Genomic DNA, 26,942 nt, shown 5'->3' with positions numbered 1-26,942 from the left:
AGATTTACTTGGCAAAAATGGACATCTTGGCAATATTGAACTCCCACTTTAGGAAAATGGCATGTTGCTGTATATCTCTCAAAACATTCAGGTCTTTGCTACTTCCAGCCATATTTTACTTTTATCATCATGTACATCAGCTGAGTTTTCATTTGTTTAGTCCTAGGGATTTTGTATTTTCTTTTACTGTTGTGTATTGGTTATTTTTTCACTGTATTTTTTGTTGTAGTAAAATACGCATAACATAAAATTTACCATTTTAACAATTTTGAAGTGTATGATTTAGTGGCATGAAGTCCATTTGTGTTCTGTAGTTATATCACCACTGTCTATTTCCAGAACTTTTTCATCACCCCGAACAGAAACTCTGCACCCATTAAACAATAACTCGCCATTCCCTCTTCTCCCCTGGCCCTGGTAGCTTCTAGTCTACTTTCTGACTCTAGGAATTTGCCTATTTTAGGAACCTCCTCTAAGTGGAATCATACAGTATTTGTCATTTTTTGATGGACTTATTTCACTTAGCATGATGTCTTCAAGGTTCATCCACCTTGTAGCATGTGTGAGAATTTCCTTCCATTTTATGGCTGAGTAATATTCCACTGTATGCATGTATCACATTTTATTTAGGTTGCTTCCACCTTTTGACCATTGTAAATAATGTTGCAGTAAACATGGGTGTATGAATATCTGGGCTTTCAGTTCTTTTGGGTATGTACCTAGAAGTGGAATGGTTGGATCATATGGTAATTCTCTATTTCACTTTTTGAAGAACTCCAAAATGTTTTTCACAGCAGCTACACCATTTTACATTTCCACCAGAAATGCATCAGGGCTCCAAGATCTCCACATCCCGGCCAACACTAGTGTTTTCTGGTGTTTTTAATGATAGTCATCCTAATGGCTGACACATGGTATCTCTTTGTGGTTTTGTTTGCTCTTCCCTAATGACCAGTGATTTGGAGTACTGTATTTTTAAGTTGATTTTTGCTAGCTGACATCCTTATTTTCCCAAATAAAGTGTAGAATTATTTGTTAAGTTCCTCCAAAAATTAAGCTTGCATTTTAATTGGCTTGCATTGATTTTATAGATCAATTTGGGAAAAAATAGAGCTCTTCATTGAGTCATCTTCTTCATAGCTTTTAAACAAGCTTTAAAAAATTTAATAGCGTTTTAAACTTATGCCTTAGAAGAATGTGCATTCTTTATTAGCTTATTTCCTAGCTACATTATAAACTTCATTACTGCTGTGAATCATGTCTTTTTTTTTTCCTGTTTCTAGATAGTTATTATAGGTCTGCAGAAATGCTACTAATTTTCGTAGATTGATTTTGTATCCAGCCTCCTTGTTGAACTCTTATTAGATCTTACAGGTTGGCATTCCTCATAGATGAGCATATAATTTGCAAATAATAGAAGTTTTATCACTTCCCATTCAATTCTTACAACTTGTCATTGTTGTGCTGTTATTATTATCATGACAAGCCTTATGCAGCATTAGCCAGGATACCCAGAAACGGTGATAATGAACACCATGCCCGATCTAATCTTCTCCGTTAAGTATGACATTTGCTGTGTATTTGGGGTATAGAGCCTTTATTAAGTTACAGGAGTTCCCTTTTATTTTTTTTCTGAGAGTTTCTATCATAAATATATGTGGAATTCTAATCAAATTTTTTAATTGACAAATCATTTGATTTTTCTCCTCCAGTCTAGTGTGTGGATTATAGCCAGTGATTTCTGGTGTCAAATGATCTTTACATTACTGGGATAAACCTTATTTAATTTTGATCTATTACTTTTTTATATTTTGTTGAATTTGTTTGGCTTATATTTTATTTAGGATTTTGGGATCTTAACTGCAAAAGAGCTGTTCTTTCTTCTATTTTTATCAGTGTTTGGAATTAATCTAATAATAGAATAAATTGGGTAGCTTTTACTCTTTCTCTACTTTTTGGAGCAAATTGTTCCAGATGGGAGTACCTTGTTTTTTAAACTATTGTCTGTAAAACCAACTGGCCTAAGGCCTTTTTCCTCTCAGGGTAGGGGTAGATTTTTCTGTTGTTGTTAATCATTTCGGTTTCTTTATTTGCTGCTGATTTGTTCAAAGCTCCTAGTTTTTCTTGGGCCAGTTTTATATTTTTCTAAAATTTTAAACATTTTAATGTTTTAATATATTTTATCTTTACTTTTATTTTATTAGAGAATAGCTATCCGTAATTCTCTTTGATGATTATTTTAAACTCTTTGGTGTCTGTAAGTATTTTCCTTTTTTTATTCTGAATTTTGTAGATCTGTGTTTCTTTTCACCTTTATCAGCTTTTGGTGGAAGTTAGTCTATCTTAGCAATCTTTTCAAAGGTCCGACTACTGGCTTGGTTCTTCTTTATTTTGTACTTGCTGCTGCTTTGGTCTACTTATTTATTTAACTCTGCCCTGATTTTTTTTTCCCTTTCTTCTTATTTTTTTTTTATTTGTTCTATTGTTCATTCTCTAAACTCTTAAGTTAAAACCTTAGCTCATTTGTTTTTAATTGTTTTTTTTCTGATAAATGTGTTCAGAGCTATAAATTTTATTCTTGAGGCTGTTTTAGCTGCCTCAAATTCTGTCATGCGCTTTTCTCATTATCATTCATTTCCAAGTATTTTACAATCTCGTCTATATTTTCTTATTAATGCAGGGGTTATTGAGTATTATGCCATTTACTTTCCAGGTATACGAGGCTTTAAATTTATTTCGTTGATAATTTATCATTAATCCATCGTGTTAAGATAATATTGTGTATAATGTTGATTTTTGGTAGCTGTGTTGGAGGGCTCTTTCTGATCTGGTACATGGTGAATTGTTTAAATGTTCGGTGTATGCTTTAAAAACATGTGGTTTTCCCAGTTGTTCGTCAGTTTTGTGAAGTTCTTCTCCCTTCCCATGTAATTATTATTTCAAATGTGTGAATCAAGTCATTTGAATATCCTCTGTCATTGCTTATTATCTGTCTGATCATTCTCTCAGTTTCTTAGATGTTTGCACAAAAGTTTCTAATTATAATTTTTGTGTGTTTCTATAGTTTCTATAGTGGTTGTATTTTATATCTTTATGTGGTTGCATTTTGTATCTTGAAGCTGTGTCTTTAAGGACATGTATGTTCAAAATTGTTATAGCTTTCTGATTTTGTTTTCTTTAAAAGACATCCCTCGTTATGACTTTTTTTTGCTTTGAATTCAGTTGTTTGATATTAAATTCACTCCCCAGTTTTATTTGGTTCAAAATTGCCTGATTTCCCTTTCCATCCTTTTATTTGTAGCTTTCCTGTCACCTTTTGTTTTATGAATATTTTGGTCTGTTTGTTTTATGAATACTTGGTTATATGAATATTTATGAATTTTTAGAAAATATTGCTGAATATTATTTATCCAATATAAAAACCCCAGTCTGTGAGTCTCTGTCCTCCCATTGGTGAGTTTAATCCATTACAAATTGTATTAATTTCCTAGGGCTGCCCTTAAAACATCACAAACTGGTTCTTAAAACAACAGAGATGTGTTGTCTTGTGGTTCTGGTAGCCAGAGTCAGCAGGGCCACACTGCCTATGAAAACTATAGGAGAATTCTTCCTTGTCTCTTCCTAGCTTCTAGTAGTTTGCCAACAATCTGTGGCATTTTGGCTTGCGAGTGGGTAATTCCAGTCTCTGCCTTTGTTGTCATATGGCCTTTTCCCTGCGTCTCTTTCTTCTCATGGCTGTCTTCTTATAAGGACACCAGTTATATTGAATTAGGGTCCCACCCTAATCTTCATCTTCATCGACCTCAGTACGACCTCATCTTCATTTAGCTGATTACATCTGAAACAACCCTATTTCCAAATAAGGATACTTTCCAAGGTACTGGTGTTTAAAACTTCAATGTGTCTCTTTTGGGAGGGAGGGACACAATTCAATCCAAAATACAAATTATGTGATTAATTTTATATTAGTATTTATTTCACTCCTTATTTCTAATTTATACTTAGTATATTTTACTTTTCTCTGCTTTTTTTTTTTTTAAGATTTTATTTATTTGATAGAGATAGAGACAGCCAGCGAGAGAGGGAACACAAGCAGGGGGAGTGGGAGAGGAAGAAGCAGGCTCATAGCGGAGGAGCCTGATGTGGGGCTCCATCCCACAACGCTGGGATCACGCCCTGAGCCAAAGGCAGACGCTTAACCGCTGTGCCACCCAGGCGCCCCTCTGCTTTTTTTCTTTTCTTGTCTTTCATTGGATATGATTTTCTTCTGCTGGTTTGAAAATCTTGAATTCTATTTTTATGCTTTTTGGTGGTTATATTAAACTTGTTAAAATCATATTTATGTTTATTTTTTTCTTATCAGTTCCCTATCAGTATTTATATGTTTCTCTAGAATAAAATAAGTATGCTCTCACTTTGCACTGGACTCCCTTTACAACAACGATTTTTCATCCGCTGCTCACTAGTCATGTTGGTATTGCCCAGTGTTTATTTCCAAGTGGTTATGAACATTTTTGATATTCTCTCTCTTTCTCTCAGTCTCTCTATCTCTCTTTCTTCCTCTCCTTTTTAATGCTAGAATTAACTTTTCTAAGTTATTTATTGACTCTCATTTCATTTTTATCTCACAGTGGTCTCATAGATTTATCTCTTCCAACTGGAGTACTTTCTGTAAGAGAGAATTTTGTTTCAAAGAGAGTTTCACGTGGTAACTACTTTGGGCCTTTTATGCCTGAGATTATTTTTATGGCATATTTAAATCTGTTTTTGTTGAATGTAGATCCTTGGTTTGAAGTTCATTAACACTTTGAAAATATTACGTGTCTGTCTTTTGGCCTCTGTTGTAACTGTTGAACTGAAACAGGATGTCTATTGGATTCTCATTCCTTCAAAAAGGGTCACCCCTTTTTCTTTGGCAGCCTTTGGAGTTTTGCTTTTGTCTTCGTGTTTTTAAATGTTCTTCTAGTGTGTCGAGGCATGAGTTTTTTCATGTCTTTCTCATTAGACACCCCATGAGCCCATGTACAGTCTGATGTTTTTCACCTTTTTTTAACCCTGGAAGACCCTTGGCTATCTTTTTATTCAACACAACCCTTTTTAAGATTTCTTTCTTTCTTTTCTTTAAGACTTCCTATTATGCAGATGATGACACCTGTATTTTTATTAGCTTATTTTTCTGTTTGTTAGCTTCTAATTCTGTTATATCTTTCTTCCTTCCCAGTGTCATCCTGGAGAATCCATCAATCTGATCACCTCTCTCACTTGTCTATGTTCAGTGGAATCCATTTTTTATTATTTGTGTCATCAATTGAATGCTTTGTTTCAATGATTAAACTTTTCATATCCAGTGTTTCTATTTGATTGTTTTTGGTAACTGTTTTGTCTTGCTTCATCTTACCATTGCCTTTTCTTCTTTGTTTATTATACTTATTTTACATTATTAATCTGTTTCTTCCAATAGTTCTACTTTATCCTGTATCAGTTGTAGAGTTTATCTTTCTTTTACAATGATGCTTCTCAGATGGCTGGTGGATTTTGGCTCTGAGTTCTTTTTCCCCTGGGAGTATCAGAAACTTGGCTTGAAGTGTGATGGGGGAGGAGACCAAGACCCAGACCTCATTGTGAGCTGCTTCAGTTGGGTTAAGAAGGGAGCTGGACCATGAGAGGCACACACAGGCTGGGCTTGCTCTCCCCATTTCTGCGTCAAGACGGGGACATAGAGATCCTGCCTGAGTTTCTAGCTGGCCTGTCCTATGGATCTGGGACTCGAGACTGTGACATCAAGTCTTACCTGAATTTCCAACCCGCCAGCCTACTGCTGCCCTACAGATTTTGGGATCAATTGCTTGAGCCAATTTTTAAAAGTCAATCAATCAATCTCTATTTCTCTATTTCATTATATAAAATATAGTGTTGTACATGGATCTATCTGGTTCTATTTCTCTGGAGAATCTTGACTGATACAGTGATCATATTTGGAAATAGGGTGTTTGCAGATGTAACCAAGTTAAGATGAAGTCCTTAAGGTGGGCTCTAATCCTATATGCCTGGTGTCCTTATAAGAAGAGGAAAACTGCCTGTTTCCCTGTGAAGCCTGTGAAGACAGAGACGTACAGGGACGAGACCCTGAGATGGTTAGAGGCAGAGGCTGGAGAGAGGCAGCTGCAGGCCAACAACACCCCAGGTGGCTGGCTACCACCAGAAGCTGGAAGAGGCAAGTTAGGATTCTACCCAGGGTCTCAGAGGGAGCGCAGCTCTGCTGACACCTTGATTTTGGACTTCTAGGCTCCAGAACTGCAAGAGAATAAAATCTTTGTTCTTTTAAGCCACCCAGTTTGTGGTACTTGTTAGGCAGCCTAAAGAAACTATCACAACCCTTTATCTAATGCCGTATGTAGAAATTCATTCCCAAGCAATTAAACAGACAAGTTCTTTAAAAACCCTGTACAATTAGTTTAATAACAAAGAGTAATATCTAAAATGTCATGGCTGACCAGATGCAGGCATGGTGCTAAGTGCTTTACTCGGCAGGCCTTCTCACTGTCTCTGGCTTGCATGAAGCCAGCCAGAGGCAGAAAGTCTATAGGAGGAATCAAATGTTGGCAAAGGGAAGGGCTCTTCTATGAAAGATACAAAACCAAAAACGAACATGAAGAGAAGTTGCCCACTTAAATACATGAAGATTCAACAGTTCAGTATGTCCAAGGCACCGTGAGCAAAGTTAGGACAAAAAACAGAGAAAAAAAAGTTAGTCTGTCTAACAGGCCACGGTTCTCTTTGTTATGTTAATGAGGAAAAAAAAAATATCTCTTCAGCCTAACAGCCCACGGTTCTCTTTGTTATGTTAATGAGGCGACTTTGGGAAGGTATCTAAAGCAGGGCAAGGGGTGTGGGGAGTGGGGTGGAGTGGGGTGGGGGGGCGGCTGGTTGCCTGGAGAACCAACCATGTGATTAGAGGAATGGAATTTTTAACCCCATCCCCTGACCTCCAGGAAGGGGAGACCCGCTGGAGGTTCACTCAGTTGCCAATGGCCAACGATTTAATGAACGATGCCTGTGTATTGGAGCCTCCATAAAACTCAAAAGGACGGGGTTCAGAGAGCTTCCAGGGTAGTGAACGCATGGAGATCTGGGGACAGGGGTGTGCTCAGAGAGGACATAGAAGTTCCACACCCTTCCCCCATGTCTTGCCCTAGGCATCTCCTCTGTCTGGCTGGCTGTTCCTGAGTTCTATCCTTTTATAATAAACTGGTAATCTGGTAGATAAAGTGTTTCTCTGAGTTCTGTGAGCCACTCTAGCAAATTAATCAAATCCTAGGAGGGAGTCGTGGGAACCTCTGATTATAGCNTTTCTTCCTCTCCTTTTTAATGCTAGAATTAACTTTTCTAAGTTATTTATTGACTCTCATTTCATTTTTATCTCACAGTGGTCTCATAGATTTATCTCTTCCAACTGGAGTACTTTCTGTAAGAGAGAATTTTGTTTCAAAGAGAGTTTCACGTGGTAACTACTTTGGGCCTTTTATGCCTGAGATTATTTTTATGGCATATTTAAATCTGTTTTTGTTGAATGTAGATCCTTGGTTTGAAGTTCATTAACACTTTGAAAATATTACGTGTCTGTCTTTTGGCCTCTGTTGTAACTGTTGAACTGAAACAGGATGTCTATTGGATTCTCATTCCTTCAAAAAGGGTCACCTCTTTTTCCTTGGCAGCCTTTGGAGTTTTGCTTTTGTCTTCGTGTTTTTAAACGTTCTTCTAGTGTGTCTAGGCATGAGTTTTTTCATGTCTTTCTCATTAGACACCCCATGAGCCCATGTACAGTCTGATGTTTTTCACCTTTTTTTAACCCTGGAAGACCCTTGGCTATCTTTTTATTCAACACAACCCTTTTTAAGATTTCTTTCTTTCTTTTCTTTAAGACTTCCTATTATGCAGATGATGACACCTGTATTTTTATTAGCTTATTTTTCTGTTTGTTAGCTTCTAATTCTGTTATATCTTTCTTCCTTCCCAGTGTCATCCTGGAGAATCCATCAATCTGATCACCTCTCTCACTTGTCTATGTTCAGTGGAATCCATTTTTTATTATTTGTGTCATCAATTGAATGCTTTGTTTCAATGATTAAACTTTTCATATCCAGTGTTTCTATTTGATTGTTTTTGGTAACTGTTTTGTCTTGCTTCATCTTACCATTGCCTTTTCTTCTTTGTTTATTATACTTATTTTACATTATTAATCTGTTTCTTCCAATAGTTCTACTTTATCCTGTATCAGTTGTAGAGTTTATCTTTCTTTTACAATGATGCTTCTCAGATGGCTGGTGGATTTTGGCTCTGAGTTCTTTTTCCCCTGGGAGTATCAGAAACTTGGCTTGAAGTGTGATGGGGGAGGAGACCAAGACCCAGACCTCATTGTGAGCTGCTTCAGTTGGGTTAAGAAGGGAGCTGGACCATGAGAGGCACACACAGGCTGGGCTTGCTCTCCCCATTTCTGCGTCAAGACGGGGACATAGAGATCCTGCCTGAGTTTCTAGCTGGCCTGTCCTATGGATCTGGGACTCGAGACTGTGACATCAAGTCTTACCTGAATTTCCAACCCGCCAGCCTACTGCTGCCCTACAGATTTTGGGATCAATTGCTTGAGCCAATTTTTAAAAGTCAATCAATCAATCTCTATTTCTCTATTTCATTATATAAAATATAGTGTTGTACATGGATCTATCTGGTTCTATTTCTCTGGAGAATCTTGACTGATACAGTGATCATATTTGGAAATAGGGTGTTTGCAGATGTAACCAAGTTAAGATGAAGTCCTTAAGGTGGGCTCTAATCCTATATGCCTGGTGTCCTTATAAGAAGAGGAAAACTGCCTGTTTCCCTGTGAAGCCTGTGAAGACAGAGACGTACAGGGACGAGACCCTGAGATGGTTAGAGGCAGAGGCTGGAGAGAGGCAGCTGCAGGCCAACAACACCCCAGGTGGCTGGCTACCACCAGAAGCTGGAAGAGGCAAGTTAGGATTCTACCCAGGGTCTCAGAGGGAGCGCAGCTCTGCTGACACCTTGATTTTGGACTTCTAGGCTCCAGAACTGCAAGAGAATAAAATCTTTGTTCTTTTAAGCCACCCAGTTTGTGGTACTTGTTAGGCAGCCTAAAGAAACTATCACAACCCTTTATCTAATGCCGTATGTAGAAATTCATTCCCAAGCAATTAAACAGACAAGTATTTTTTAAAAACCCTGTACAATTAGTTTAATAACAAAGAGTAATATCTAAAATGTCATGGCTGACCAGATGCAGGCATGGTGCTAAGTGCTTTACTCGGCAGGCCTTCTCACTGTCTCTGGCTTGCATGAAGCCATCCAGAGGCAGAAAGTCTATAGGAGGAATCAAATGTTGGCAAAGGGAAGGGCTCTTCTATGAAAGATACAAAACCAAAAACGAACATGAAGAGAAGTTGCCCACTTAAATACATGAAGATTCAACAGTTCAGTATGTCCAAGGCACCGTGAGCAAAGTTAGGACAAAAAACAGAGGAAAAAAAAAATATCTCTTCAGCCTAACAGCCCACGGTTCTCTTTTGTTATGTTAATGAGGCGACTTTGGGAAGGTATCTAAAGCAGGGCAAGGGGTGTGGGGAGTGGGGTGGAGTGGGGTGGGGGGGCGGCTGGTTGCCTGGAGAACCAACCATGTGATTAGAGGAATGGAATTTTTAACCCCATCCCCTGACCTCCAGGAAGGGGAGACCCCCTGGAGGTTCACTCAGTTGCCAATGGCCAACGATTTAATGAACCATGCCTGTGTATTGGAGCCTCCATAAAACTCAAAAGGACGGGGTTCAGAGAGCTTCCAGGGTAGTGAACACATGGAGATCTGGGGACAGGGGTGTGCTCAGAGAGGACATAGAAGTTCCACACCCTTCCCCCATGTCTTGCCCTAGGCATCTCCTCTGTCTGGCTGGCTGTTCCTGAGTTCTATCCTTTTATAATAAACTGGTAATCTGGTAGATAAAGTGTTTCTCTGAGTTCTGTGAGCCACTCTAGCAAATTAATCAAATCCTAGGAGGGAGTCGTGGGAACCTCTGATTATAGCCGGTTGGCCAGTAGCACAGGTGACAGACAGCCCACACTTGCAGGTGGTGTCTGTAGTGGTGGTGGGGGGAGGGGGGCAGTCTTGTAGGACTGAGTCCTTAACCTGTAAACCAAAGAAGAGGTTGTTGAAACCTCCGATCCATAGCCTGCTGATCACCTGACGCAGAGGGCAGACTTGTGGGACTGCGCTCTTAAAGTATGGGGACTGATGCCATCTCTGGGTAGATAATGTCAGAATTGAGTTGAACGGTAGGGAGCCCCACTGGGGTCAGAGAAATTGCCAGGTGTGTGTGTGGAGGGGGTGCCCCTTGTGTCTGAATTAATGAACAGAACTTACTTAATGCACATATTTTGTTTTCTGGAGAGCTGGCTGTTAAAAATTTGCCAGCAATTTTTAGGACAGCAATGCCTATGGATTGAATTATAATGTTAACTACCAACAACACATTAATATGAATGAATCTTTCTCAATATAAGTGAAAAACTTAAATCTCAGAAGATTAGATAGAGGATGATAGTCTTGTTATAAAGATAAAAGTAATTTAAAAACACTGCTTAAAGAAAACAGGTACTAATGTCTGCTCACATTCTTTGTTCATTTTTAACTTTTTTATTGTTGACTTGTAAGAGTTCTTTATATATTCAGGACACTAGACCCTTATCAGATTTGCAAAGATTTTCTCCCATGTGGGACTGCCTTTTCACTTTCTTGACTCCTTGACATTTTGCCTTGTCCTCTTTGAAACTTGAACTAGGAGTCTCCCTGGAAGGAGACTTGCTCTTTAGTCCTAGTTTCAGGGCTTGGGGAAGCCAAGAGTCTCAGAAGGGAGGAAACAGTTAACCACTGAGACTGAGGAAAGTGGTAGTTTTCAGATAGTGATAATTAAATAAAAGTTCTGAATTCTATCAGGAGCCAGTTTTCATATCCGTGGGAATTCAGTTGGCTCTGATGACAGCAGAGACTGGAAATGCGGTGCCCTCCAGTGCCTCTGCCCCCTGCACATGAGGGTCCCACTGCAGTGCTGGGGTGCCTGGGGTGGGCAGGAACCTTCCGGACAGCTCTGGCCAAGTGGTGCTGCCCAAGGAGCAGCAGAAGTAATGCCCCAGGCTGTTTTTAAACCCTGAAAAGTAGGACTCTTTCCTCTGCCCAAGCCTAGGTAAGTCTTCGAACGATCTGTGGCCAATGCCTTTCCTGTGGTTTGCCTAAGGAGTTCTCCTGTTAAGTAGAATTAATCTACTTCCCTTTGGCAGATTGGCGTGTTACTGCCTGTGAGCTTCTGAGCAGGCAGGAGTTTCAGGAGGGCCTCTTCCTAAGGGATTATCTTGAAAACACCAGAAAGGGCAGAGCTAGGGAAAGGTGGAAAGCCAGAGAGCCTAAGTGGGGTGCTGGAGGGCCTTTTCTCTGGCCTTGCTTCTGGTTTTTAAACATGCATCCAGCATGGTGTGGCATGGAATCTCATTGAGTAGATACAGATTTATTGAACACAAGGGAGTTGTTTTGAATATCTAATGAGGTCATGCCAGAGAAAGACCTTAAGGAATTTGAAGCCTTAGAAAACATAGAGTTGTCACGGCTAAAGAGACCATCTCTTCCCTGGCCAAACAGTAGTGAAAGATTGACTTGCTTCTGCACATCTGGTGGATGTTCATAGCAGCTTTATGTGTCTTTTATATGTCAATTTTCACAGTTGCCCCCCAACAACCCACATGGACAAGAATAGGGGAATGGATGAGCACACTGTGGTGCATCCATACAATGGAATGCTACTCAGCAATTACAGGAACAAAGGACTGATGCGGGATATAGGCTGTGTAATTCCATTTGTACCAAATTTTAGGAAGAGCAAACTAATCTCTAGTGACAGAAAGCACGTGAGTGGTTGCCTGAAGATGGCGGTGGAGAGAAGGATGGATTGCATAGGGGCACAGGGAAACCCTTGGGTGAGACGGAAATGTTGGTTGTCTTGAGTACGGTGATGGTTTCACCTGGTGCACACATATGTCAAAATGTATCCAGGTGCGCTCTTGAAGTATGTACAGGGCGTGAGCTTCCATTGGACCTCAATGAAGCTGTTAAAAACAAAGATTAGCCTGGGATGGTTGTCCTCTTAGACTCTCTTTCCCCCTCCCTCACTCCCCTTCCAGAGAAAAGCTTCTGAGGGGTAGGCACATAACTTTTCTTTGGGGTGAAAGGGCTTGAGGAAAGCTCTGTCTTTGTTGAATTTCACTGTTTCTTCCTGAAGTTTTCCCCTTGGCTGACTGCAGAGAAGTGAGCTTCTTCCTAATTTACTGTTCTCTCTGTGCCTTCTCTCTTCCAAAGCTTTTGGCTGATGGCCGTGGTAGATTTTTGGATGGAGAACAGAATTGCACGGTGCCTGCATTCCCAGCTGGTCTTGGATGCGGGCTTTGGGACCATAAATCATCCATCACCCACTCCTCCAGTCTGCCCGTAGACCAGCCTGACTTTACTCCATCACCTGCATCCCATCCAAGGTGGCTATCACCGAGAACATAGCATCTTCATGATAATTTTCCCTAAAAACAGAATCGTGGTTATTTTCATCAGAGACTAGTCCAGATAAAACCTCTACCTTCTCCAAAAACCCCGGGCTCTCTGGGAATGGGAGCTGGATGGAGCAGATGGCTTTAAAATCTCTTGGCTCTACACACCCCTCTGCCCACCCAGAGTCAGTCCCTGGGCCCTGACAACCAAATTCAACTTCGTTTAATGCCTGCCAAGTCTCTCTTGGCCACAAGTCCGTGAGTCCTTTCTCTGCCTGCTGCTTGGTTTTGCTAGCGCTCTTCTGGTTTTCCAACCATATATTACTGCTGAGAGTGATAACGCAGGTGTAAATAATCTTCAGCGACAAGGAGACCTTTCAAGCAAGCTCTCTGAATGCAGTTGCAGAGGTAAGATCATGCTTACCCTCACACCAAGCTAAGAAGTCAGAGGCGAGTGCCTTATTTAGTAGATAAAGACAGAGGATCAAGGGACTGAGTCAGTATCGGATAGAAGAGACCAGGTGAGCGTTTAGATCACCTGTCTCCCAGGTTGGAGCTTTCTGCTCTGGTCTCTCCACTTCTGTGGTTCATGGGGACCTGGGAGAGGAGGGAGCAGGCAGTAATGAGGCCTGTCCTCCCAGACCCTACTTAGCTGGTCTGAGCAAGATAAGACAGGCTGGAGGCCACCCTTCCCTGATTGGCCTGGTCCAATGTCTGCTGCCTCAGGATGGACAACCGGTGTGCTGCAAATAGCACTTCAGCTCCTAGGAGCGGACCCAGCACCTCCCTTACATGTGGGATGCTGATCTTCTGTGTCCTTTTTTCCACAGACCTCCCTCCACCCCCACACAACTCCCTCAGGAGCCCTGCAGCTTTCCGCCTAACGGGCAAGGCAAGATAAATAAAGGGGGAGGGGGACTCCCAGCCACAAGGGTTATGTGGAGGTCCTGGCTAGTGTCTCAACCATACCAGGCCTTCAGCAAGTCCTTCTCTTCAGAAGGGCACTGTTCCTGTCTACTGGGGCTGCCATCACAAAGGACCCCAGGCTGGGGGCTTAAACAACAGAAGTTTATCTTCTCACAGTTCTGGAGGCTGGAAGTCCTAGATCAAGTTGTTGGCAGTGTTGGTTTCTCCTGAGGCCTACCTCTTGGGCCTGCGGGTGGCCACCTTCTCATGTGGTCATCTCCTGGTGCAGGCACATGTCCCGTGTCACTCTCTGTGTCCTAATCTCTTCTTATAAAGACACCATCCGTGTTGGATGAAGGTCTGCCTAATGACGTGAATGACCCCATTTTACAGTATTTACCACTTTAAAGGCCCTATCTCCAAATGTAGTCACATTCTGAGGCACCAGAGGTCGGGGCTTCTACATACGAATTTTGGAGGGACACCTACTAGCCTATAACCGGCACAAAGTCCCAGTAGGGTGGATGGGGTCTGGGTTCCTACACCGGACTTCCTGCTGCCCTCAGTGAGATCACAGCCTCCAGACCGTGGCCCTGGACTCAGGGGATGTGAAGCTGGGCTGGTGAGTGTGGGCCCTCTGTCCCTCAGGGGCTGTTCTTGGGCTGGGAGCACCTGGCCCAGTGTTGCCCTTAGGCCCTACTTCTAACCTCGTGCCCAGTTTTCTCTTTTCCAAACAAAACTTGCTCCCAGATCACAAAATTATAATACAACGGCTAACATTTACTGAAGCTTACAATGTGTTAGACCCTAGAGTTACATATTATTAGTTACGTTACACCCATTATACAGATGAAGAAACTCGACTGGGAGCGTCACTTGTCCAAAGCCACAGCTGGTGGAAGGGACCTTAGAAATCATGTCTTCACTGTGTAGATGAGGACATTTGGGGCTCAGAGGGCCTGTGCAGAGAGGGCCAGGCCCCACTTCGGACAAAGGGCTCCTGGCTGCTGACAGAGGGGCCTCCGGAGGAGTGTGGTACCTGAAGATCCCCGTAGGAGCAGCCTCTGCAGATCCCTGCGGTTTCTCAGCGTGTCTGCTGAGCTGACCCACGGAGGGACTAGCTCTAGGGCTCAGGGCTCCTGAGGGCAGAGAGAATGTGTGAGATTAATGGCCAGCTCTCCCAGAGAGACTGCTTGGAATTTAGGCCACCACATCCCAAAATGACATCACAGAGATAGAAAAGAGGCGGAGGAAGGCCTCTAAGATATTCAGAGATGAGGAGGGTCCTGTGTCCGAACAGAGTCTGAGACGGTAGAGATTTGATCATGGGCCTGGAAGGCGCCCCTCTGAAGCTTAATGAAGGGACAGCAGAAAAAAATGCTGTTTTACACTCAGGCTCAAAACAAGTGAAACTTGTCACTGTGCTTTTGTGCAGATGGAAAATAGTCAAAGCCCCACAATCTCAGGCCTGGATAGACCTTCTGGACTTAATAAGAGGTCATATGAATTGTTCAGGGGGGTGTGATACAGTCAAAGGGAAAAAGGTCTGATTGGAGTGGCAGGGGAAGGGCCCCATTTATTCAACAAAATGGTCAGATCCAGGTACCCCATCCTGCTCTGGCCTTAACTAGTTGTGTGATCTTGGACAAATAGCCTAAATCTCTCTGAGCCTCAGTTTCCTTCTGTGCAAGCTGAGGATGTTAACTGCATAATGTGTAAGGCCCTCCCAGCTCTCACACTCCCAGGCTGTGTGGTCCATGGATCAGAAGAGATCAGCATGGCTGTCGAGGGACCGTTGGGGCTGCAAGCAGCCTCCATGCATTTGACTTAGAGAATACCTTTCACAAAAGCACCTTCCCCAGAGAATAACCATTGGGGTGGTCATCAGAGACCTGAAACCATTCAGGAAGGACCATGGTGCAACCCATTATGTTGTCCATTATAGGCCTATGTAGTGGTACAGAGTGGAAGGCAAAGTGGAATGAATAAACTTTAGAGAGAGACAAGTCTGGGTTGGAATCCCACCTCTGCCATTTGCTCATGATGTATCTTTGGGCAATTTATATAATCTTGCTGTGCTCAGATTCCTCACCAGTAAAATTGGGATAATAACACATTCGTTCCAGAACTGATGCAAGAAATAGATTAGATCATGTATATAAAGCACTCAGCACAGTTCCTGGTAAGTTGTGAATCCTCATTACATGGTTATTTTATATTATGATTACTGTTCATTCACACCAGGTATGGTGGAAGGGGGAGATAGTACAATTCAACCAGGTCAGGCTGGTAATGCTCCTTCTCCGGACCTGGCCAGTCTCCCTGGACATTCAAGGTTTCCAAGAAACTAGAATTTGAGGTCTGTCAAGTAGCCAGAAGCTTATTTGGCTAATTAATGGTCGAAGAAAGAGCTGAGACGCCGAGCATACAGCTTCCTAACTAATGCAAATAAATTCACAGAGCGGTTGAAGTGTAATTATATTTTTTACTGCAATATTTATGGAGATCTTTTATTCTTCAATAGAGATACATTTAAGCTCAAATGACTTCAAAGGAACAGGTGGAGGAATGTTAAATGTTCTAATTGATTAATTAACGCAGCCAATTCTAATTATGCAGTTGACACCCACGGAGCTACGGAAGATGTAGCTTACAGAAAGAAAAAAAAAAGCAAAACCCACAACCCAACAATTAATGTGCTTAGGTGCTGATGCTGTTTCTGATTTCCTTCATAGAGCTGGACCATTTGTAAAAAGTAAGTGACTATCAATAAGAGTAAATGACCTTGTCTGAGTGAAAGCTAGCTCTGGGAAGTGCTGAAAGCTATTGCAATTGTATATCCCGGAGGTTTTGTTTGTGTCTCTGGAAAGAGGAATTTCATTGCTAAGACACTACATAAGAATTTAATAGTTGGTCTCTGTTGAATGGCTTAGTGTTCCCTCGTATGGCTCTGATGTTGGTGTTGAGAGTGATGGTGGCTCAGGGCTGGGGAGGAGCAAACTGCAGAGGGACAGAGGCGCACTAGTCTGGAATTCGTAAGAAACTCAGAGCATAAAAGTCACTGGTGACAGTGGAACCAAGTAGGGGTACCTGATTCCAGCATAGAATTTGGTTATGGATTAATAGGGGAAAAAAGGAAGACACAACCAGCTGCAACCTACCATCTAAAGTATACAGAATAAGGGCATACAGCAATGCCCAAAGTGAGAGGACAGTAACATGTGCCAAGGCTGTAACATGTAAATTAGGGAAAGAGGGGTACACTGAAACCCCTAAGGGTCTGAGGCTCACCTGTCCCACCAGCCCCTAAGCCTCCCAGTTCTCCTGGCTCCTGGTTGTGCGTCTGCCTCAGGCTGTCCTTTTTTTATCTTTTAAATGTTCTGAGCTGACTTTGCAAATCTTTTAAGCTTTGAGAGGTGGGTAGAAGGAAGGGAGTGGACACGGGGTCAGGTGCCGCCTTCCTCTCTCTGCAGAGGACGCATGTGGGTGAGGCTGAGTGTCCCTGGGCTCCAGGAGCCTGCCATGCAAGAAGTCCCTTCATCCCCGGGAGGGGGGCTGTGATCTGGAGTTGACCTCCAGTAAACCCCTATGACCTGTACGTCTAGAGGGGCAGAAGAAAGCCTATGGGAGGCTGCAGTCATTGACAGCCCACCAGTCTGGGATCTTTGGGGGCTGTGACCTGCAATGAGTATATTGGTGATCTAGCTTCTGGATAAGAGCACAGGTTTGATACAAACCCTACCTGAGGTTGAATCCTGCTGGTCAAATGACTTAAATTCCCTAAGGCTCAGTTTCTTCGGGTCTGAGACAGAGCCAGCCTTTCCTTCCAGGATGATGGGAGGAGAAAACAGGATAATCTATACTCAGGGCCTGGCTCAGAAGAAGCGTTCATCACATGGTGCGGATCGTGGCTATTGCTCATTCAATCTACCTGCACAGGACCTTGCACAGGGATCCTGGGGGTCCAGGGCGGACCATGGGGAGAAGGACGGTGGGGACGTGGCATTAAGATAATGAGGAAGGAGCAGGCTCCTGAACTGTTAAGAGGATGTCCCTACCTGAAGCTGCCGTCTAGATGGAGCTAGCAGTCCTAATGGATCCGAATACAACCTTCACTGAGACAAGAGAACATTAGAGCTGGAAGATTGGAATTTATCGGTATCCTCACTTTACAGTCAAGAAAATGAAGGCTCCGACAGGTCCCTTAGTAAGGACACATAGCAAGTAAATGATGATTTCAGATCCAGGTTCCGGCTCAGCCCTCAGCCCACACCGGTGTGGCTTGTTAAGATGGTACGGCGGTCCTTGAACCTGACTGAGGTCTGACGTCTCCAGGTGCTCACCTGACCCAATCTGGACAGGCCACCTCCCTGTGATGCAGGCTGCCTTGGTCCCAAAGGCCTCCAGAGAAAGGATCTCCAGCAATTTTTCCGAGCATATTCCAGAACCTCAAATTCTGAGGCATGCAGTCTTCCTGAGCTCTGGCAGAACCTTCGTGCTGCAGACCCTACAGGCGTCCGAGGCCTCCCTGGGCCGCGGGTGCGGCTTCTGGGGGCGTACTGGCTTACCCGTCCTCAGTGCCTGCTGTGGGGCTGTCCCGGCATGTCTCGCTCAGACTGCAAGGTGCTGCTGAGGCTGTGATGTGAGTTCTTGAAAGTTCACTTTTGAAACAAGGACAAAAAGTTGCCTGGAACTTGGGCTCCCAGCTTGCTGAGCTCTGCAGCTCTCTGTGGGACTGGCTGCTGCCGTTGAAAAGAATAGAGCCGTCATTCTGCAGGAGGTTTTCTATGATAATAGGTTTTTTGCCTCCCAGTAATTGGAAAGGTGCTAATCTAGTGACTCATGAGCTGCATATAAGAAAAAAAAAACACCCCACCCTGGAAATGAAACTGCTTCTGTCCTGTGAGCACCTCATCTCCTTATTTCAACAGGAGGGCAGACCGGGGCTTCACTCTTCAGAGCAGAGCCCGGTCATCCTGGCAACATTGCTGGAGTGACCATACAGGTGGCCCAGTGATACAGAAGGCAGGGAAGGATGGACCTCAGCCATGTTTGGGGATGCAAACCCAGTCCCAGGCCATTGGGAAGAGGAGCTGGCACGTGAATGGGTTTGCAAAGGACATAGTTATTACCAAATTAGCGTTAGATCCTCCTGCGGTCAGGTGAGAGTACAAGTATGAGTGCACATGGGTGCACCTGTGCATTCCAATTTGGGTCTATGTCACACTGGGTTGGTGACCTCGTGGGCTTATAGTGTGCATGTGTGCATTTGTGCAGACCATGCCCTGACTTAGATGCCTGTTCTCTTCTGTAGGCTTGGGCTATAATTATTTTTGCTTTCTCCGTTCGTGTTGTAGCCTCTGACCTTAGGGACCTGAGCTGAATTCCCAGATCTGACCCCTGTGGATAGGCACCTGGGGTAGACCACTGAGCTAGGTCAGTTGGAGTTTTAGTTGTGTCCCCTTTGGAGAAACACAACCCTATATCTACCCCTACGGGGACAGACAGCCGGGATCTTGCCTCTGCCTTGAGGGTACTTGGGGCTGCTCAATGCATGGACCCCCTCTGCCTGGGCTCAGGGGGGAAGCACCCCTCCCATACCCATGCTTGCACCCCCTCTGTCACTCTGCTGTGCTCCTTTACTCAGGGACAACCCTCCCCCAACCCCAGCTCCTGTCCCCTTCCCATGGGATCCTGCTGCCCACAGAAGCTCTGACCTCGGTGCACCCCCAGGACCTCAGAGCCCAGATGAACAGAGTTTTACCAGCCATGGCCCTCCCCAGCCAGTCCTGCCACAGTGCCAACCTGAGTCACCATCCCCCTGAGGCCCCTCATTTCCTCCCTCCTCCCCAACTCCTTTCATTAATTTCATTGAAGCTAATAATCCTGCAGCAATTCCATTGTCTCCTCTTAATTCCAATTTCCTTTTGTCTCAAGGGGCGAATCAGCAGAGGGCACTGGTGAAGTGGCAGGCACAGGCTCATGTATTAATTAGGGGAGCATTGGCGAGGCGATAGGAACGCGCTAGCAGCATCAGGGCGCTGCTCCGCCTCCCTCGCCCTTCACCTCTGCCCTTCCTCTTCATTTTCCAAGCTCTGGCCACACCTGGAAGATGCCCCAGGGTTGGAAACCCACCAGTTGTCCCACCTCCATTCACTCCAAATCAGTCTTCGGGTCGCATCCTCCCGAGTGTGCCTCACATCCTTCCCCAGGCCTCTCCTCCCTGCAGCCACTAACCAGGCACACACTGCCATTGGCCTCCCCCGGGTGGTGGTGGCAGCCTCCTAACTGGCCTCCCTGCCTCCAGATTGCCCTCATCAAATCCATGCTCCATCCTATAACCAGATGCAGCACACACCGCTCTTTCCAGGTACCCTTCCTGCGGTGAGTAGGCACCACACAGCCTTCCTGTGTCTCCTGCACCTCCTTGTCACCGGCTGAGCTCCCCGCTCCCCCTCCAGTTTCTTGGGCATCTTTTCCTCCAGGAAGCCGTTTCCATCCTGCAGGACTGGGCTGGGAGAGCTTTTTGAAGATTCCCAAGCAGTGTGGGTCAGTCCCTAATATCCCATTGGCTATGCTGGATTCCAACCGCCCATGGCTGGTCTGGCTTTCCCCCCAGCCTGCATTCCAGGAGAATGAAGGCCTTGGGCAAGGGAGGGGGTAGGGGGAGAAAGGGAAATGGGATGCCAAAGATTCCGGCCCTCTAGCTGTGAGTTTTGAGTTGGAAAATAAGCACAAGTGTCAGATGGGCTCTTTATTATTATTATTAGGCTTTTCATGATTGCTAATAAAACTGGATTGCAGAGAGTGACTTGGCCCAAAGGCAAAATGAGCCCTCTCCACTTTTCCTTCCCCCAGTCGCTGGAGCAGAACAGGACAACTGCTGGCCCCAGGGGCAGGGCCCTGGCCATAGAGACCTCACCAAGTGGAGGAAGGAAGCGTGTGCCTGAATTGCAGCGGGCAGCTCCATAAGGATGGACACGTGGTCACATATGCACTTGGCCCTTGGCCCAATCTCAACAGATAGTCACGGCTTCTTCTGCAAACCAGTGCCAAGGAAGCAACTGCTTGCGCCCAGGGTTAAAAGAGAAACCGAGGCATATTAAAAATTTTAAGAGTTGATATGAACAAAAATTGACTGGAGTTGGGTGGCACCAAATGGGAAGTGGTTAGGAGTGCTCCGCTGACCTGGGCAGGGGAAAGACTTTTATAAAGACGACAGGGAAGCCAAGCAAGGACACTGACTGGCCGGAGCGTAAGCGGTTGCATTATTTGGGAAGGCCCAGCTGGCTGTTTGTGATTGGTGGTCCTTACATTTCCATCCCCGACCCCGGAGGCATCCTAGGCTTAGGCTTGGGTTTGCTTCTGTGAGCCACTAAGGCATTCAAGCCACATCACTTGAATGGCTGCCTCGCTTATGTAATTGTACACCAGCACCAGTATACGTGTGAGTAAGCTTTTCCTTTATAGGCTGGCAGGAGTGTGGGGAGAGGTGAGGCATGTTTCTCCCTAACTGAACCGTCTCTGGTTTGCTATCGAGCCCCAGCACCCAGTCCACACTGACTATGATCAATAACAGCTCGTCAAGTGGAGGGAAGGTCTTCTATTGTTTGGTTTCATCAAACCTTAGAGCTTGAAAGGATCTTGATTATGAGGAAACCCAGTCCCAAGAGCCAAGGTGACTCACCCAGGTCAAGGTTCAGTCTTCTTGCTGTGGGGTCGTGTGTCCTGGCCGTTCCGCCACCCCAAGCTCCAGCTGAGGGCACGGTCACTAGGTGGGTTGGCCATGGGAAACCTGTATGCGGAGGGACCTGGGATGATGAGGAGTAGAAAGCCTGGTGGCAACTTGCGAGCCTCCCGAGTACACACAGGATGGCTCTGGAGATAACCTTTGCTGGTCTCCTCTCTCAAAACCAGAGTTAGCCCCCTCGGTGCTCCAAGATCCTCATGATCTTTTCCTGAAAGTTTGAATCCTCTCTCTCCATTTGATCTCCTCCTCCTCTCTAAGTTCTCCAATGGTCCATTTCTGTCCTCATCCCTGCTTTGCCCTGACCTCTTATAAGGGAATACGGTCCAAGACCGATTCTTCCCTTGGGACCAGGAAACCAGAAGCTAACATATCGACCTCTGAGATTCCGAAATTCAGAGAGAAAAGGCTTGCTCTTGCCTTCCAGATATCAAAGTCCAGGAGCCCTAATGACAGGCCTGTCCCATTGCCTCCTGGCTTGGCTTGCCCTGGCCCTGACCCACAGGCCCACCCAGACCAAATACACTCTTGAAGTCCCTTGGCTAAAATGTCGTTGACACCAAGTCCTTTGCTGAGATTGATGAAAAGAAACATACAGTAATTGTCACCCATCTGGCAGTGCTCTCTAGTTAATATGCTTTCAAATACATTTTCCCCCCAATGATTTTAACAACTTCTAGGTAGGAAGAGAAAATTCTATTTTCCCTTTTACAGATGGGTAAACTGAGTCTCCTTGAGTCCGTAGACTTGGAAGCCATGAAGAAACTTACATCCAGATCTGAATGCTTCAAGGAAAGGTTCAGTCTAATTCAACCATTTTAAACTCTTTAGTTTATATTTTAGTTCCCTGCCTTGTGTTTTTTAGAGTATCAGCTAATTTATGTAGCTGTTCTAGAAGGGCCCCTTTTAGAAGACCCCATGTGAGGTGGTTAAAAACAAAAACCACAAAAACCTGCACATGGACATTTATAGCAGCTTTATTCATAATTGCCCAAACTTGGAAGCAACTGTGATGACCTTTGTTAGGTGAATGGATAAATAAACCATGGTCCGTCCAGACAATGACATATTTATTATTCCATGCTAAAAACAAATGAGCTAGCCAGCCATTGAAAGGATACGAAGGAATCCTAATTGCATATTACTAAACAAAAGAAGCCAATCTGAAAAGGCCAGATACTGTGTGATTGCAACTGTATGACAGCTGTGAAAAGGCAGTAAAAAGAGCAGTGGTTGCCAGGGGATAGGGGCAGGGCTGGAATGAATAGGTGGAACAGAGGAAAAATACTGTATGAGGCTATAATGGTGGATACATGTCATGACACCCTTGTCCAAACCCATAGAATGTGCAAGACCAAGAGTGAGCCCTAAGGGAAACTGTGGACGTTGGGTGATTATGGTACGTTAGTGTAGTTTCATCCTTGGTCACGATGCACCATTCTGGTGGGGGCTGCTGAGAGTGGGGAGACTGTGCACGTGAGGGGCAGAGTGTAGATGGGATGTCTCTGTACCTTCCCCTCGATGATGGTGCTTCTGTCCCCTCCCCTTGAATCTGTGTGGGATTGTGCCTGCTTTGGCCCATAGAACACAGAGGAAGAGGTCCTCTGGGACTTCTGAGACTGTGTCACAAGAGGGCACACAGCTTCTGCCTGGTTCTTTCGGAACATTCTGTCTCTGGATACTCCCTCTGGAGGTGCTCCCTCCTGGATCCCAGCTAGCCTGCTGGGGGCAGCCTGTGCCACATGAAGAAGCCCTGTGCAGGCACCTGGCTGGTAGCCCTAGCTGAGCGCAGCCTTCCCGTCACCCCAGCCCAGGTTCCGGACACGAGAGTGAACAGGCCTCCAATGATTTGTCCCCACCCTAGGGTTGTTCGTGCCAACCCTAGCTGGTTGAGTTTCTCAGATAAGGCCCCAGACATCACAGAGCACAGATAAGCCATTCCTGCTGTTCCCCACCCAAGCTCCTCGCCCACAGAACCTGTGAGCGTAATGAAGCAGTTTTTGTCTTATGCCGCCGAGTTTGGAGTGGTTTTTTATGCAGCTACAGATCAGTGGGACATTGTGCCAGACCAAAAGTTTATGGGAACCCACTTTCTCAGACCCCCAAGATCAAGTTCTTGTCACCCGTCGGCAGGTAGGATGTGGGCTGCTGGGGAGCAGGCGCTGGCTTGTCCAGGGCATGGATTACCAGGCCTGGATGTGAGGGCCGGGCCACTTTACCTTTCCTGCCTACCGATCACTTGGCTAAAAGGGGAAGCGAATGGTGCCATTAATCACCCGTTACCCTCCTTCCAGCCTCCTTCCGTCTGCAGGGGGCCGCTTGCGGGTTTCAGAGCTCAGCCGTGAGCCACATGGGGAGGACCCCGCACCCTGAGGCCAAATCAATATCTGCCTCGGAGCCAGTTCTTAGGGGCTGTTAGTGCGTCACTTACAAAATGACTATTGATCACAGGAGCAGATAATTGCAAGTGACAAATACCCATTGTGACACGCAGCTCTCTCTGGGGCCCTGGTAGGGGCTCCGACTGGGCCTCCTGTGTGATGTGGTGTGTCTGGGTGTAGGGAGGAGCTGGTGCACAACGGTCTGGGACTGGTTGGGGGGATGCCCAAAAGTGCGTGGGCAGGGGGTGTAGAGGGAGAGAGGGAGGGAGAGTAGAAGGGAGAGAGGGAGAGAGAGAGGAAAGGAGAAGTGAGAGAGAGGGAGAAAGGGAGAGAGAGAGAGAGAATGAGTTGGGGATGAGTTTGGGGAAGGCTCTGGCTTGTGGGGCTAACCCACTTCTAAGTCCTGCGTGGGCATCAGACAAGTGTATGAAATATGAACGAGATCAGGGCTCTGCTTTGGGCCGCTGTTTTTTGTTAAAATTTGTTGTGTTGTTTTTTTTCTGTGGGGTCTTGGGATGATGGAGATACTCCCTTCCAGTTCCTTCTTTAACCGTCTCCTCCAGGAGCTGAGTAGGATGAAAATGAATGGTCAGTGCTGACCATGCTCACCAGGGAGTGAGAAGGAGGAAAAATACTAACCGAACTGGGGCAAGAGGAGAGTCCTGGTGACGAATTAGGTCACGAATTAGGTTGTAGCTGCATAATACATTTTAAAAATAATTTTCCCCATACGGGTGGTCTCATATTACACTGCGGTTCTGCCCCATGCTACCCCCCACCCCATTTCAACATTGTATCTTGTAGACTGGTCTTTATCAGCATGTAAGAAATGTTCCTTATTTTCTAATGATTGTATATAAAATTTCATTTTATGGATGCACTATAATTTATTCCATCAGCTTCCTATTGATGGATATTCAGACAAGTGTTTCTCAAACTTTAAATTACATATGAACCGTCTGGCGATCTTGTGCAGATCCTGACTCAGCAGTTCCAGGCTGGGACCTGAGACTGCGTTTTCGACAACGCCCCGGGGAATGCTGCTGCTTCTGGTCCATTGACCACCCTTTGAGTAGACAGGATTCAGATGATTTTTCAGTACGTTGTCATTATCCGTAAGGCTACAGTAGCTATTCTTGTAGGTGCCTCTCACAGTGTGCAGTTCTATCTATAGGGTAAATTCATAGGAATAGAATTTCTGGGCCAAAGTTATGTCTGTGTCCTGGTGATTTGATACATTTTGCAAATTGCCCTTCATAGAACATGGTGTCCGTCAGCACTGTATCCAAGGGCTTGTTGCCCCCACACCCTTGCAGATAGGGAGTATTATTATACAGATGCATTTCCATTTCTCCCTCATAGTTTTAGTGTTTATTTTATGAATTTTGACTTTATATTATCAGTGCACAGATAGTTGGGACTGTTAGAACTTCATGATGAATTCATACCCTTTCTCTAAGAGAAATTGGTTTGTTTTAATACCTTTGCCCTGCTTTCCACTTCAGAGATACATTTGCCTGCTATGCTTTTGCCCATGCTTTTCTTCATATTCCTGCATATTTTTATTTAGGATTTTTCAAACTTAATTTATCAATTAGTTCACTTGCATATGCATGTTTAAACTCACATATTATATAAAATCTTAATTTAGAAATGCAGTTTCCTCCACCCTCATTATTTTATGAAATCATTTCGTTCAAACCCTTCGCGTGCATCTTCAAGATTACGGTTTTCTTCTCCATCATTAGAGATAATGTTCTGAGTCATTTATCCAAATTTTCCAGAGCACATCATCTTTATCTCCTTCTGAAAGCTGAGATACCACAATTTTTGTATCCATGTGTCCTAATGTCACTGCAAAAGCTATCTCAAGCTACAAATACTTGAACATTCTTGATTCTTTTTTTTTTAAAAGATTTTATTTATTAATTTGACACAGAGACAGCCAGTGAGAGAGACAGCCAGTGAGAGAGAGACAAGCAGGGGGAGTGGGAGAGGAAGGAAGCAGGCTCCCAGCAGAGGAGCCTGATGTGGGGCTCGATCCCAGAATGCTGGGATCACGCCCTGAGCCGAAGGCAGACGCCTAAAGACTGAGCCATCCAGGAGCCCTGAAGATTCTTTATTTTTAAAGATTTATTTATTTATTTATTTATTTATTTATTTATTTATTTGAGAGAGAGAGACACAGCATGAGCACAAGCAGGAGGAGGGGCAGAGAGAGAGGGAGAAGCTCAAGCAGACTCCCTGCTGAGTGCAGAGCCGAATGCGGGCTTGACCCCCACGAGCCCAAGTCATGACCTAAGCCAAAATCAAGAGCTGGATGCTCAACCGACAAAGCCACCAGGCGCCCCCATTCTTGGGCATCCGTTCAGTTGTTTTATCCATTTGTTGGTGTCTGTGAGATGCTCAGTGGAGCTACTTACGGTGTTGCCTTTTCCCTTTCATTTGTGTTGTTTTATGGGGACACACGGGAATACATAGAAGTATATAAACATAAATGGCCAACACTCTATGGGGCTTATATTTTAAAATATATGTTTATGAAATTCCCTAGTCCTTTCCATCCACAGCTTCTGTATTCAGACAAGGCAATCACTTTGACTCTTTTTAACTTTTCTAGCATTTTCTCTATATTTCTTTTTTTTCCTTTTCTTTTTCTTTCTTTTTTTTTTTTAGTAAGCTCCATACCCACCGTGGAGCCCAACGTGGGGCTTGAACTCACGACCCCGAGATGAAGACCTGAGCTGAGATCAAAAGTTGGACATTTAACAAACTGAGCCACCCAGGCACAGTCATATGTTTCTAAATAACACAATCATATTGCTATTTTTTTAAACTTCTTAAAGTTTTAGCTACAATCTATTGACTTCCAACAACAGAAAATGTGGATTTATTTCTTTCACTTTGTTCTTCCCCACTTCCCTTCTCAAGTCTGCTAACACAGTTATATTACAATTTTGGAAACTAAATAAATCTGTAATTTTATGTTACTGTGATTGTATGAATATTAGCTAGAGTTGAGCCATGCATTGAATCATAACTACATTTCCTTTCTTGTACAGCTTTCTGGTTTTTTTCTACAGTTACTACTGACTTCCTTGCTCTTTTGCATAGTTTTTTCTGTATTTATCAATAATTTACCCCCAACTCTCTGATGGGAGTATAATTCTTGTCTCAATGTGTTCAAAACTCCACTAATATCTTCCTGGAGGGCCCTGGCCTCTTGTTCCAATCCAGAACGGTCACCTCCTTAGCCTGCTGCCCAGACTGTCATTTGGGGGGCTCCCTCTGCTACCCTCTGGGGATCCCCTTCA

General features: G+C 44.4%; 1 protein-coding gene across 1 annotated transcript in view; it reads left to right on the top strand.

Annotated features, from left to right (window-relative positions):
- Positions 1 to 6,360, top strand: part of TMPRSS5 (transmembrane serine protease 5) — a 69,298-nt gene extending 62,938 nt beyond the window's left edge. Inside the window, exon 14 of the mRNA XM_034665791.1 lies at positions 6,064 to 6,360. Coding sequence (XP_034521682.1) covers positions 6,064 to 6,285 — 222 coding nt within the window. The 3' untranslated portion in view covers positions 6,286 to 6,360. The remainder of the gene's footprint in view (positions 1 to 6,063) is intronic.
- Positions 6,361 to 26,942: the final 20,582 nt, after the last annotated feature.

Source organism: Ailuropoda melanoleuca, chromosome 8 (assembly GCF_002007445.2).
Source record: "Ailuropoda melanoleuca isolate Jingjing chromosome 8, ASM200744v2, whole genome shotgun sequence".
Taxonomy (NCBI): Eukaryota; Metazoa; Chordata; class Mammalia; order Carnivora; family Ursidae; genus Ailuropoda; species Ailuropoda melanoleuca.
Note: the sequence above shows the minus strand (reverse complement) of the source record. Positions and strands in the feature narration are given on the sequence as shown.